The sequence below is a fragment of the Ips typographus genome, linkage group LG4 (assembly GCF_016097725.1).
Source record: "Ips typographus isolate SLU linkage group LG4, UJ_Ityp_2.0, whole genome shotgun sequence".
Taxonomy (NCBI): Eukaryota; Metazoa; Arthropoda; class Insecta; order Coleoptera; family Curculionidae; genus Ips; species Ips typographus.
The window spans coordinates 13351751-13364459 of record NC_138425.1 but is presented as its reverse complement, the minus strand read 5'-3'; the positions used below and the strand labels follow the sequence as shown (position 1 = coordinate 13364459).

The 12709-nt window shown below is 37.6% G+C and overlaps 1 protein-coding gene and 1 long non-coding RNA gene across 4 annotated transcripts in view; one reads left to right on the top strand and one right to left on the bottom strand.

The window, feature by feature from the left end:
• Positions 1-12709, bottom strand: part of Madm (MLF1-adaptor molecule) — a 56711-nt gene that overhangs the window by 10046 nt on the left and 33956 nt on the right. The window contains exons 2-6 of one of the 2 annotated variants that reach the window (XM_081978456.1): positions 7032-7256; positions 2847-2977; positions 2001-2095; positions 1267-1350; positions 751-1044 (exon numbers count right to left, since the gene is read on the bottom strand). In XM_081978456.1, the coding sequence (XP_081834582.1) occupies positions 751-1044; positions 1267-1350; positions 2001-2095; positions 2847-2977; positions 7032-7256 (829 nt within the window). The remainder of the gene's footprint in view (positions 1-750; positions 1045-1266; positions 1351-2000; positions 2096-2846; positions 2978-7031; positions 7257-12709) is intronic. The other variant, XM_081978457.1, reaches the window with a different exon arrangement.
• Positions 5442-11338, top strand: LOC145728323 (uncharacterized). 2 transcript variants are annotated; one of them, XR_014178048.1, is made up of 4 exons: positions 5442-5590; positions 5693-6025; positions 10845-10992; positions 11046-11338. It is a non-coding gene; the product is annotated as an uncharacterized LOC145728323 (long non-coding RNA). The 2 variants fall into 2 exon arrangements; XR_014178047.1 differs by lacking the exons at positions 5442-5590; positions 5693-6025 and adding an exon at positions 10475-10733.

The following is a 12709-nucleotide window of genomic DNA, read 5'->3' as shown; positions in this document are numbered from 1 at the left end:
ATCGTTCTCCTTTGAAGGTGTGGTATTTAGAAAAGAAAACGAATTTCGGTGTAAATCAGTTGTTTTAGAAATTTGGAAATTACCTACAGTAAGAAGAGAGAAAAACTTTTAGGGCGTATTCGTGGAGACACTGACGGCGGATTGCACTGATGTAATTGCTAAGATTTGACTGTGACAGATCATGTGCAAAATGTCACAGTCAAATTAAAACCTAGGTCCTTAAAAAGCTTTCTGTGACGTAATTTGACAGCGAGTTATGTGACACCACCGATACAGGTTGCAAGCAAAATAGTCACATGTTAACCTGTCTAATGACGTCACAATTATCACCTTGAACACAAGTGTATACAGGTGTGGTAAATCCAAAACCGTCCATAGGAAAACCGCGTAACGGACAGAGAAACGCACATTATTGCATGCGGTTTTCCTATGGTCGGTTTTGGATTTACTACACCTGTATATCAGGTGCCATGCCACTATGAAAGTATTACGTTACATAGTTGGATTGCCACATTTGTTGCACCAATCAGGTCTCCTGAACTTTAATATAACATGTTAGTTTGTCTTGCTAAATATACGTAGAAGTGTCCACCATTGGATCCACAACTTTTCTGAAACTAATTAAAGGTTTCGCTCAAATCGAGTAGCAACCCCAAATTTATGATACGTTTTAGACTTGAACAACTAAATTGATTGCTAATACAAACAAGTTTTTTAAAAAAAGCGGATGAAGAAAAGATGAGCACTCACATAATTTACCTGAATTCCTGACCAGCACGTGGGCGGCCAGCAATTTCAGGCTGTGAACCTCGAACAGCAGAGGATGGAAGAGCAATTCGCGGGCCGTCCACCGTTCCTCCGGATTCTTGCGCAGACACTTCTCGATAAAGTCCTTCTGACGCTCGTCCTCCAACAGATCGATCGTTTGCCGCACGTTTTCCTCAGTCACCTTCTTGCCGCTCTCCCCGTTCCCGATTATCTCCAACGCAGCCATCTCTAAGGCACACATGCCGAACGCGTATATGTCCAGGGCTGGACTTATGGCTAGAGAAAATTAAAAAATAATTAATATAGACCATACAACCAAAGAGTAGAACAGGTGAATGACAAATTGATCCACAAGTAAGCCATAAATAAAAACTTAGACTTATTTGTAGATCGGGTACAAATGCTGCTAGTTGAGTTGAAATCCCTGAAACGATTGAAGAGTATTAGTAATTAATGGTGATGACAAAAAAAGGGGAGTAAATAACAGAGATAACTTACCAGGATGCTCTGGAGCGATGAAATGCATATTTTTGATGTTGTCATGGCACGTCTTCACGTGATGATTAATCGAATCGGGAGCCACTAAAGGGAAATAGAAAATTAAAGTTAATACTTCAAAAGTTTTGGCTCAAACGAGGGGCTGATAAGGGGGGATCGAGAGCCAATACGAATCGTCAGACAATTCTCCGCATAAATACATCACAACAGATCAATTTCAGAAACGTCACATCCACTCTAACTGGAAGCAATTTTGAAAAAGCGAGCGCGGAAAATTGTTCTAGTTCAAGACAGAAGCAGGCGCTTTACAAAAGCACACATTGCCGGGCGTAGTTAGCGGTTGTAAGGCCCTAACCGCCCTTACAAGCGCGACACGCCCGACCATGGTAAAAAAAATAGCGACCGCTTAACTAGTCAAGCCCTTTATGCCCACTTCTGATTGAATTGAGATCAAAACATTTAAATCCCACAAAAAGCTTCATAAACCAACATCCATATTAACAGAGCCTTACTATACCAATTTCACTGGAAAACAGGAAACAAAAATGAATTGATCACCCCACAATCAGAAGTGGGCGTAACAATTCGTGGCCCGCGATGCGTCCCTTATGCAGCGGAAATTTTACCGGAACTCTCTGGACCAATGAAATTACAGTTCGCGCAAAAACGGTCAAAAAACAAGAATTTTCTCAGCTGTATATAATTTATTCGATGTTTTTTGGATATGTGATTACCTGATCCGATTTTGACGAGCCCGTTGTGTTGTATAAATATGGTATCACAGGTCAGATTGCCGTGGATGATGGGCGGTGAACAGGAATGCAAGTAACTGTAAAGAAAACAGACTGGATTCATAGAACGACTCTTTAAAGTTGTTCGCCCGCGCCGACACATCATCGCTGAAAATTAATTTTTGACTTCTATCTCCGACGAAGGCAAACCGAACATTCTTCTTCAATAAAACACTTAAAAAAACACAATCCACATAATCCAAATTAGTTAAAAATCCACTAGACCTACGACAAAAACGAGTACTAATCGTGACGGATATTCACTGTATAACATAATACCAAATGCAAAATTTCGTGTCAGTACCTGTATTCTAGAGGCCGTTGGCAACATCGTCCATAGAATATCCGTCTATCTCTCGCAATGTACAAAACCGCTCGAAAATGTTCAGTTCGCCCGTCATTTAAAAAAAAAAACAACTAATAACAAATAACTAACCCTCAGATGGAAAGATGGAGACCGCACTTACCTTTTTGAGAAGGAGCTGTAAAATGCGCGGTTGAATAGAATAATAGAGGGTTATGCGTACAATTTTCCGAAAAAACCGTGCCGACCGCAATAACGCTTTGATAATACTTACAACACGATCTAGCTTATTGCGGACGACGTTTCGTGCGTTTATAATAAACTTAATTAAAATTAAAAATAGTCTTACAGCTAGGCAACAAACCATAACATTCATCAATCGTGTGTGTAAAACCTTATCGTAGTACCCTTAATACTACATATTACGAAAAATAACCGTCCACAATGTAAAAACTATTTCCTGACAGAGATAGCTTTCAAATTACCTTAAAGCTGAGAGTATTTGGGTGCACCATCGCCTCCACGCTTGCAGCGGCAGCCTTTTCACGTTGCGCTTGGTGCGTTTCAGGAACTGTTTCAATGACCCAGAAGACATGTATTCAGTAATGAAGATCACCTGCAAAAACAAGATCAGTCTTAGACAATTCAATGGTAATCGCAGTTGTTTTAAGTTTGTAGTTTGTGATTTACGCAAATGCTGCACATGTAATGGTTAATGGATGTTTCACACTGCAATGACACTTTCCGCCTGGGGTTCGTATGACATTTGCGTATAACAAACGGGTGGTGACGTTTTAGCAAACCAGAATGTGACGTTAATTGACATAGGAGCATCAGAAGACCAAATATGACACACTGACACATGTCACTTACACAGTTACTCTACCTTTGTTGACACCATTAATAAAGGTTCTCTCAGAGTCATTTATTTTCAATATTAAAATTCCCGTTCTTGTGTATGTTTGTTGTTGTTGTCTTGTGTATTTTGGCTTTCTAGGATCTATTTAGTAATTACTCAGGATATTAAACGCTTTAATTTACTCAAATATTTTAACAAGCATACAGGCGCATTCACCATATTGGTGATACACTACTCTATAAAACCAGGAAAATGTAACAGTGAAAATCTCAGCTCCAGCTAATAACACTTAAAATAAGATAAATTTGTCTGCTATGTACAGGGTGTCCATTTTTTAACATTTTTCCGGGGTATCTCGAAACCTACTGCCCTACTTTTTCGTGAAACAAATGATGGTGCAAACAAAACTTTCGTGACCTTCTTGGTTTTCGAGCTACAGGGTGATTTTGAAATGTTTGCACCTTGGGACCGACCCCCCTCGTAGTTCCGTCGTTTTTTCAACTATCGGAAAGATAAAAATGGGTTTTTTTTAAGAATTTTCTGTGGGAACACCTTGTATATTTTTTTAATAAATAAATCGCCCTTTTTAGGGCTTTCTAACAATCTATATATGTTGGTATCTGAGAGCTTGGCATCCAAAAAAAAAAAGATAAAATCCCTTGGATATTGTTTTTTTCTTTTCAATCAATGTTTTATTGTACGAAGAAATAATTCAGGTTGAGAAAGCTGATCAAAAAACAAATAAATACAAATATATAAAAAGAGAAAAAAACCAGTGAATGGTCAAAATTCAGTGGTAATAACCTAAAAAGGATTATAAAGGAGGAAGGAAAGGAAAGGAGAAAGTGATAAAACTTAACCTAAAAAGGATTAAAAAATCTAAAAAACATAATCAATTAATTAATTTTAATGATCATTATTAGTTAACATAATCTAAAAAATTGTTGAAAATGATTGCCGTTTTGAAAATGAAAACCACTCCTTTCGGTATAGTAAATTTATGAGGACCGCACTATACCTTCAAAATCTGGGAAAGAGAGTGTGTGAGTGTTTTTCCATAAAAAACACTGTCTTGACAAAGGAAAGCAAAGGTTTTGGGCTACATTTTGACGTTTGAACCAACCTCCTCACACAGGGACCAAGTTATGAGCTGTCCAAATATGACAGCTTCAAAAATAACTTGTTTACGTGCACTGCTCCATTTTCCGGCCAATATCTCGATTATTTGTAATTTTTAGAAGATTATTTCCTTCCTATCAATTTTGACCAATCGCTATCAAGAATTAGTATGACAAATGTAAATTTTAAGTGGAAAAATCACTTAACAACTGTCAACTTAGCTGTCAACAGTTTTTCCGGAAAAAAATTCGAAAAAATTTCACACTCCTCACAGCAACATAAAGAATAGTGTTACCTTTCTAGCTTGAAAGTTATTGTTCTTATTGTTTTAATTAAAGTAAAATGTTTATTTAACTCAGGAAATAATCTTACCAAATATCCCTCATGCATCTAATTTTTCCTGTGGAAAAATTAAATGCACTAGGGATATTACCCCCGAAAATTGTGCTCAGGTGTAAGCCAGAATTACCAGCTACATTTCGACATTCGAACGAACCTTCTAGCTATTATTGTAACCAAGTTAGCACATGTCAAATAAGGACACCTGTCATCTTGAAACAGTAGAAAAGTGACAGTTTGGGGATTTTTTATTTCGACTAGGGATGTGGCAACCCTGGTAGAAAATTGTAGACTGCAGTCTCGTTCGTCAACACGCAGGACTCAGTGAAATGAGAAAATAAAATCGGACGACCCTGACCTCACTTAGGACGCGAGGCAAAACCACGTAACACCACCATTTATATCAGGAGCACAGAATAGTCGAGAATGTAAAATAACAAACAACTACTGCTAAACAGCACAAAACGGGGCGGCAAGATACCGGCTAACTCCCGGTTAAAACTAGAATTTAACTCTCACCTATCAGGCGAACAGCAACGAATCGAGGTAAAGCAACACGGAAACGATGGCATACACGTAAGCGGCGACAGATGGCGCCTCGAAGATTCGTGCGGGCATCTCGAGTAAGCAAGAAGAAAATTGCATATTGATTGTAGGAAAGACAGAGATATCCTCTAAAATTTGCCAAAAAATAGCCAATGAAGAAAATAGCGTTTATCTGTGGCCGTGGGGCGTCGACCAAGTTCGGGAAAAACCTCGTAACTTCGTGAATTTGTCGTAGGAGAACAGAAAAGCCAACTGGTACCAGAAACGTGTAACGTAACGAGAAATTCAATCGGCTCCTGATAGTAACGACAGTAACCAGAAAATTACAAAACCGTTAGAGGGGTTCTTGGTGCAGACTCGTAGATGGTGAGTCTAACTAGTTTTTAGTTTTTTATTTCCTCATAATGTTCGTTTTATAGAAAATTCAAAATTTGAATTGGTTTTCTTCTGTCTAATCAACCATTGCAGGTACAAGCAGGCCGGGATTCACTTAAAATATCCCCAGTCTGCAAAATGTTCGTAACAACAACCAGTTCCAATTGAAATCTTAACAGACAGGAGCACATAACAGTTAGTCGGATAAAACAATCTAAACGTCCACGATCGCTCGCTAGCGACTTGATTGGAACGAGAGTACCGATTCTTGAACGCAATCGGTCGAATTCATTCGACTAGTGGGACAGGATAGCAGAAATGTCTCTTGGAAAAAGAGAACGCTTGCTGACGTGACTCTCTTCCTAAACTCGACTTAAGCCCAGTTTTCGTTTGCACTACCGCTACGTCGAAGGCTACGGAACTTAGGTAAGCCTTAGTTATTAGGGGAGCAGCAATGTAAAACGGTTGGTGCTCGTAACAATACACTTTTTGATAGACTGTGATGGTGCAAGAGACATTTTCCAACTAGAGAAAATGACTAGTTAATTATTTCCGTTACAGAAAAAATAAGTGATAGAAAATATTTCAGTAAAAGAGAAAAAATTCAAGATTTTTTTTTGGTCAAAAGCCAAGAAAGTTTTAGCAGGCCGTGCAGTCAAATTTTCGGTTCGGTATGCACGAACAACCGAATACCGTCTAAACCGCGTTTAAGCTTCCATAGTCGATCCGGACTAACAGGAGAACATAAACCTAAGAATGAAATCGACTCAATCCACCACACCGAACCCATTTTCCTCGTTCGAAAACAACCGGTTAGGATCGTTTGTGCACCGTTTGTATCAGGAGCGCAGAACATACGAAATGTACGTGCGTTCTAGCTCAGGAAGATGGTTATTAGGGTGAATTGCCGTTTTATTAAAATTTAGAGGGGAGTTTAGTTCTCATAACAGTCCGAGAGGCCACAATGAGACAAAAAATAAATATATTGCCTATTTGCCTAATACTGGCAATTGTTGACAAATGGTGAACTACTTTGAGCAAAATAAATCATAATATGTAACTCCATATTTTTCACTTTGGCCTTAGAAGCTTTAAAACTAGAGTGGAGAAGCAGGTTTTGGACATTAATACACATTCTTCTTCTTACGAAAACAGTCAAGATTTCGAATTTAAGTCATCATCAGAGTAATTTTCTTCCGGAAGGAAGAAGGTGAGGAGGCGAAACCGGCTAACAACAATATAAAATTGTAGCTTGTAGACAACATCCTAATTTTTGTATTTAAGGAAACAGCTTGCTATCATACCAGTGTTTATTCTGGAGTGCAATCTCCTACACTTTTCTTGTCACTATGGTGAATGCGCTGAGAGCAACAAACGCTAACTGCGCACTAATTTTCACATTTTAATGTTGAATTGTCAATCTACAACTCACCCTAGGCCTGTCATTGTGAGTATCCGTCCAATATCGATGGAACTTAACGATATTGGGATGGTCCAGTTGCGTCAGGTTCTCGAACACCGTTTGGATTTTCTCCTCCTGGTTTTTGAAGTTTTTCCGCTCGGAAAACTGGACCTCGTTCCAGACTACCTCCACGCCCTCTTCCGTGTCCATCGCCAAGAAGGCGCAGTCGATTCCAGGCACATCGCGTTGTTCCACCTGAAAAATACACCAACTACGTTTAGTATTTTTGTGTATGCAAAAATGTTAATGACGCGTTATTAATATCTAGTTGAGCATGTTCAAATTTGCATAAATAAATATGTATTAACCTAATTGCATCTATGGCAGACGTGGGACGCCCCTGTGAAGAATACCGTGCCAAAATTGTTAAAGGCAATTAACTTCGCATTAAAGCTCTACCACAACTAGTGAACACCAATAATTATTGTTAATAAATACCGAATTAAACACAGTACAGCTATTTTTATGATTGAATGAAAATTTGTACACAGGAAAAGTTAAAAATCCACTTATATTGGCTAGCAAATCGCCGTGGTTCATGCCAATAACGGTAATTATAAGACCTGCTCTATGAGCACGACGATATGGAGCAGTCTGTAAACATTGACAAGTCTAGGTCAGTGCCGGCGAGGTCAATGTGGCCTTTTTATAAAAATAAACAATAGAAACTAAACGAATTTTGGAGGTTGTTTGAGGAAACGGTAATTAGAGTCAGGGATGCGGTTGCGTGGTAGTTTCTAAAATAATCGGAAAGGTCAACTAAATAAACCTTTACGATTTGCACAATCTCCTGCATCTGTCACGTGTTTTTCCTCCCTGGCCCTTTCTATATAACTTATTGATTACCGCAATAAACAAAATGGTAACTTTATTGTTATTGCGACATTGACTGTTTAACGGAAAACGCGATAACGCACGATAAAACTTGATGATTTTGTAGACCTTGGCTGATGCTTTGTTAATGGATAAATTTCCTAAAAACGTTTGTTTTCCTGGATAATTGGGTCATTAGCATGACTACCAGCACAGTGATTTGTCGAATGGTGGCCAAATCAACAGTTGTTTGATCAATCACAAACTACCCACTGTGCTTGCCATAAAAAATTGCGACCTGTCCTATCAACCGGAATAAAGACCAGTCAAACATTCGTGAAATTACGTTCAGATTTTTGAATTTCTATCACACTGGAAACCCAATTCTTTAAACAGCTAATATTCCGAAAGTTGCACCGTGAAACACGCTCTAATTACTTGCAGAAATGCGGTTAGAACGTTATTTTTATTGTCTGATAACCGTCTAGACCGAAAGCAAAGATCGTCTTTATTTATTGTTAACACCGAATCGATGATTAATTATTATGTTTAGATTCCACACAAATGAATAACTCGTTTATTAATTGTTCAACTAGTACGTTATTAAGCAAGGTTACTTTATCAAGCAAGTAGTAGATAAATATCAGTAAAAGTCAAAAAAATGTCAAGTAAGATACATCCAGAGGTCATGATGAAAAGTTGTCAATTGACTAAGCCAACTTTAGACCAAATCTGGTATATTGCCCTACTATTTCAATGACATTTGACCAAAATAATTTGCACTAAACTCAAAACTTGCTCATGAAAAACGCCATTGGTGCTCCCAAAAAGGTCAAATATCTGAAAATTTCTAAACTCCACAACTTGGTGGATGTTTGGTGGTAATTTTTCCTGTTAGTGTTAAAAACGAAATTAACTTTTTCTTAGGTTAATTTTCAGAGTTCTGATCTGACTTAGGAACACTTTGATCAAATTATTAACCTGAGTTTTAAACTGTAAGTTGTGGTTTAAATGTGACAGATTAGGTGCAAAACTAAACTTATCTAAGCTGTCCTTAAACTGAACTTAACAAACACTAACAAGTTAATATGAGATAGGGTCACTGTCAACAAGTCAAAATTCGTCTTTTATGAACTAAATGTAACCTAACTGTGCAGTTCGTCAAATAAGCAAGTCGGATTTCATTATTGGTTTAGAAATTTGCCCACTGTATGGCAAGAGGAAGAAGAATCTTGACATTTTAATAGTGTTTATAGAGATGCGCACACACCCACCGGGTATATTGAAGAAAGTGCAACTATCATTAATTGTTTATGCACACAATGCCCTATAACGAACCATTTTCTCCCGACCCCGACAACTTTCTTAAAGGCAATAAACGCCTTATGGGAAAAGCAATTATCAGAGATCTAGCTCGCGCTTCAAGTGTGTGTATGTATAATGTGTGCACCTTTCAATTTAACAGTATTGCTTTCCATCGAAATTTATTGCACCCTAAATAGGAACCTTTCTATTTGCCTATAACTCATAATCAGTATGAAAATAAATCTATTTGGAAACACTTGGGAATTCCTCCAGACGGAACGGATTAAGAAAACACTTCGCTGTCTGGCGCAATAGCCCAGGAAGTAAAAATAAACCTCGTATCGTTTTTTTTTCCTACATTCCACACGGGCATAATGCTTCCCATTCGGTAGGCATACAAAATAAACTTATCTCAGACTAGACATTCCTCCCCTAACTGAAAGTTGCCTTCTAAGAGCTTAAGAATGTGAATATAGAACTGTCGCAGTTGCGCAGACCAATCAGTGCCCAAGACGTTACAAAAATCACGTACGCTTGACTAGGGTTATCACTAATGGTTTTGTCACCGAATTTTTGTTAAGTAACTGGTTAGGGACAGAACGCACAGATGACCGTTTCATTCTAGACAACAAAGAAACACCTTTTAATAAAGATCACAACTCACTAGGTAAAACTGCATTTGAAGCACCAGAAGGTGCCGATTAAATTGTATGAGACGATGCAATTTGTCACGTCCCTAAAATGAATCATGAAACACCCATCGACCCAAGTCAAGTCAGGCCAGTTCATGCCAATGTCCATTCATGCACCGCACCATAACAAATGCCGGACGAAAACTACGCATTACTTTTGTCTTATCTTTATGCATTTATTGACATTTCCTTTCCAGCCAAGAGGTCAATTAATACACGTCATAAAACGTTACAAAATCAATTTAGTAGCTGTAATAACCGCACACATGTTCAACTATTGGTAAAAGTCCACGTCAATCACAAACTATACGTACTCTGTGCTGAGAAATGCTGCACATTCAGACTAAGCATCACAGCACAGACATCATATCAACATTTTCCAAATTTCAACCAAAAATCAAATAATGTTCTTACAAAACTTTACGTTTCTTGAATATGTTTGAATGGATTATTTCGCGGGCAGCATGACGCAGTTAACTTTGAGCGTTACTATTGGATGTAATAATCTCCACCTTTCAATAGACCATTTCGAGTTGACGTCGCAAACGTCAAACGTAAGTCAGCCATATTGCCGGGGGGGCATACAGACTCACTAGCTAAATGTAAACCATAGAAATTTTCGATTGAGTTCAGAAGATTGTAGAAAAATGCCATCGTTTTGTTTAGTCGTGCGTTGTGGAAATAGAGCAGAAAGGGATAAAGTTCAATTTTTCAAGATTCCCAAAGCGTTGAAGAACCGGGGAGATCAACTAACTGCCTTGTCAAAAGAACGTCGACTTAAATGGGTTGCCGCTTCAAAACGTGGGGATTTAAGTAAAACCTTCCTTAATAATGCACGAATTTGTGCAAATCACTGTCTCAGGTATATATTATTATTATTTGTCAGTAGTACAGCATCTATGGACAGCTTATGGTTAAATAAAATATTGTTTTAATTTTTGTGTATTTTGTCAGTTTTGTTTGGTTTTTTTAGGCAAACCAGCTAAATTGGAAGATAAGGACAATCCTGACTGGGTTCCTTCTGTAAATATGGGATATATATTATTACCAAAACCCAAAGTGTACAAAGTGTATAGCGGCATGTTCAAGCAGTTTAGCGTTAAACAAAACGTCTCATAATAGTAAGTTTTTGTACAAAAGTTATAATTTATCTGTAATAAGACTCTTTATATAGGAAGATGAGCATGAAAGTGAGAGCACGTTAGCTATGAACATGGACAGGGAACCCACTGCAGGTCCATCTACAGAAGTATCTGTATCTTACTTGGAACAACTTCAACAAATCGATGACAATAGCCAACTAAAAAGTGAACAAAATGCTGTGTATAAATTGTCTATCAGAAGATCTCAATTTTGCAAATCAAAAAATTATACATTGCAAGAAAAACTAAAATCGTCTGGCTTGTCAGAAGAGTCATTTAAAGATAATGATTCAAAAACATTATATTTTACAGGCTTTCCAAAATCACAGATGATGTTTTTAGTTTTAAACAGTGTCTCTCCCTACATATCAACTAAATGTACTCTGCTTCCTTTTAAACAGTTTATTAAACACCAGGAGATCACAAATAATAATGAAAATCAATACAGCTAAATTCAGTTGTCTGCCCCCCCGGCAATATGGCTGCCGTCGAAAGCCAGTGTCAAAACCAGGTGACTCAAAATGATCTATTTGACTTCTGACGGAACTTTACGACGTTGACGTTCCAATTGAGGTTAGGTTGACTTTTGAATTTCTGTAGGGTTAGGTTCAAAAAGTGTTGCTGTACTGTTTGAATAACATTTGACAGAGAAGAATACTAGATGGAAAACGGATATTGATATTATTATGTTACAGTAGCAGCAATGCACAAAGTGACAAAAGAACAAACTATTGCTTGGTACTTCTATACTAGGCAATCTTGGTTAATAACTTACGTCATATTGGGGGTTTTCAATACTCTTTTTTCGGACTTATGGTAAGTTCTCATGGACGCATTTTTCAAAGGAACTCAAAACTGTGGAACTGTGCTCGTCAACCGGATTGGTTCAAATTCAGCTCGCTGACATATTTGACAGTTCCGTTACTTTTCCGTGAAAAGTTACATTTTCCCAACTTTTTAGCGGAACGGACAGGAAAAATATGCAAAATGTCAATAATGTCTATTGCTGAATATTTTCAAAAATAAAAAAACGTGTATTATTTTTTTTTTGTTTTTCTTAAATAAAATTTTAAAAAACATGGAAAATCCCATTACTGTAAAAAACTGTGGGTAAAACATTCCAGACGTGCATGCACTAATAGAAATAATATAAGGTTATTAACATGTCCACAGATGCAAAACAGGCCATCTCTCATCTTTGTGAGAATTCATCCTAATCTGATTATGTCCACCTATTAATATTATTCCTAAGTAAGCACATTTGCTCTCACTAAAAGTGAACAAAAATCAATATTTTTTACCTTGAAGTTGATTTACCGCGAATCATTCTGAGCCATCGATTTGGCGAGTTCAAAAAACAAAAGTTAATCTTAGTCCGGTCAGGCTAAATTAATTAAAAGTCTCGGGAACCGCATCACACCGTTTTACGTCATAAAGTATGGTAAATTGCGATCAATCCATTTGTATTCATAACCGATTTGGATTAGAGCCAGAAGCGCCAACCGGACGGTCGTGACAGGACCGTCCTTGGACTAGGCGACCTTTACATTGAACATGCCCAATTACGTAGTCAAGGTTCCTTTACAATAGGCTGGCAAAAAAAATTCGTACATGTGATGGCCATGAAAGCCTAAAAATAACTAAACTCGCTTAAAGTTGGGTTTTTTTCGTAAAAATAGAATTTTTCAGTATTGTC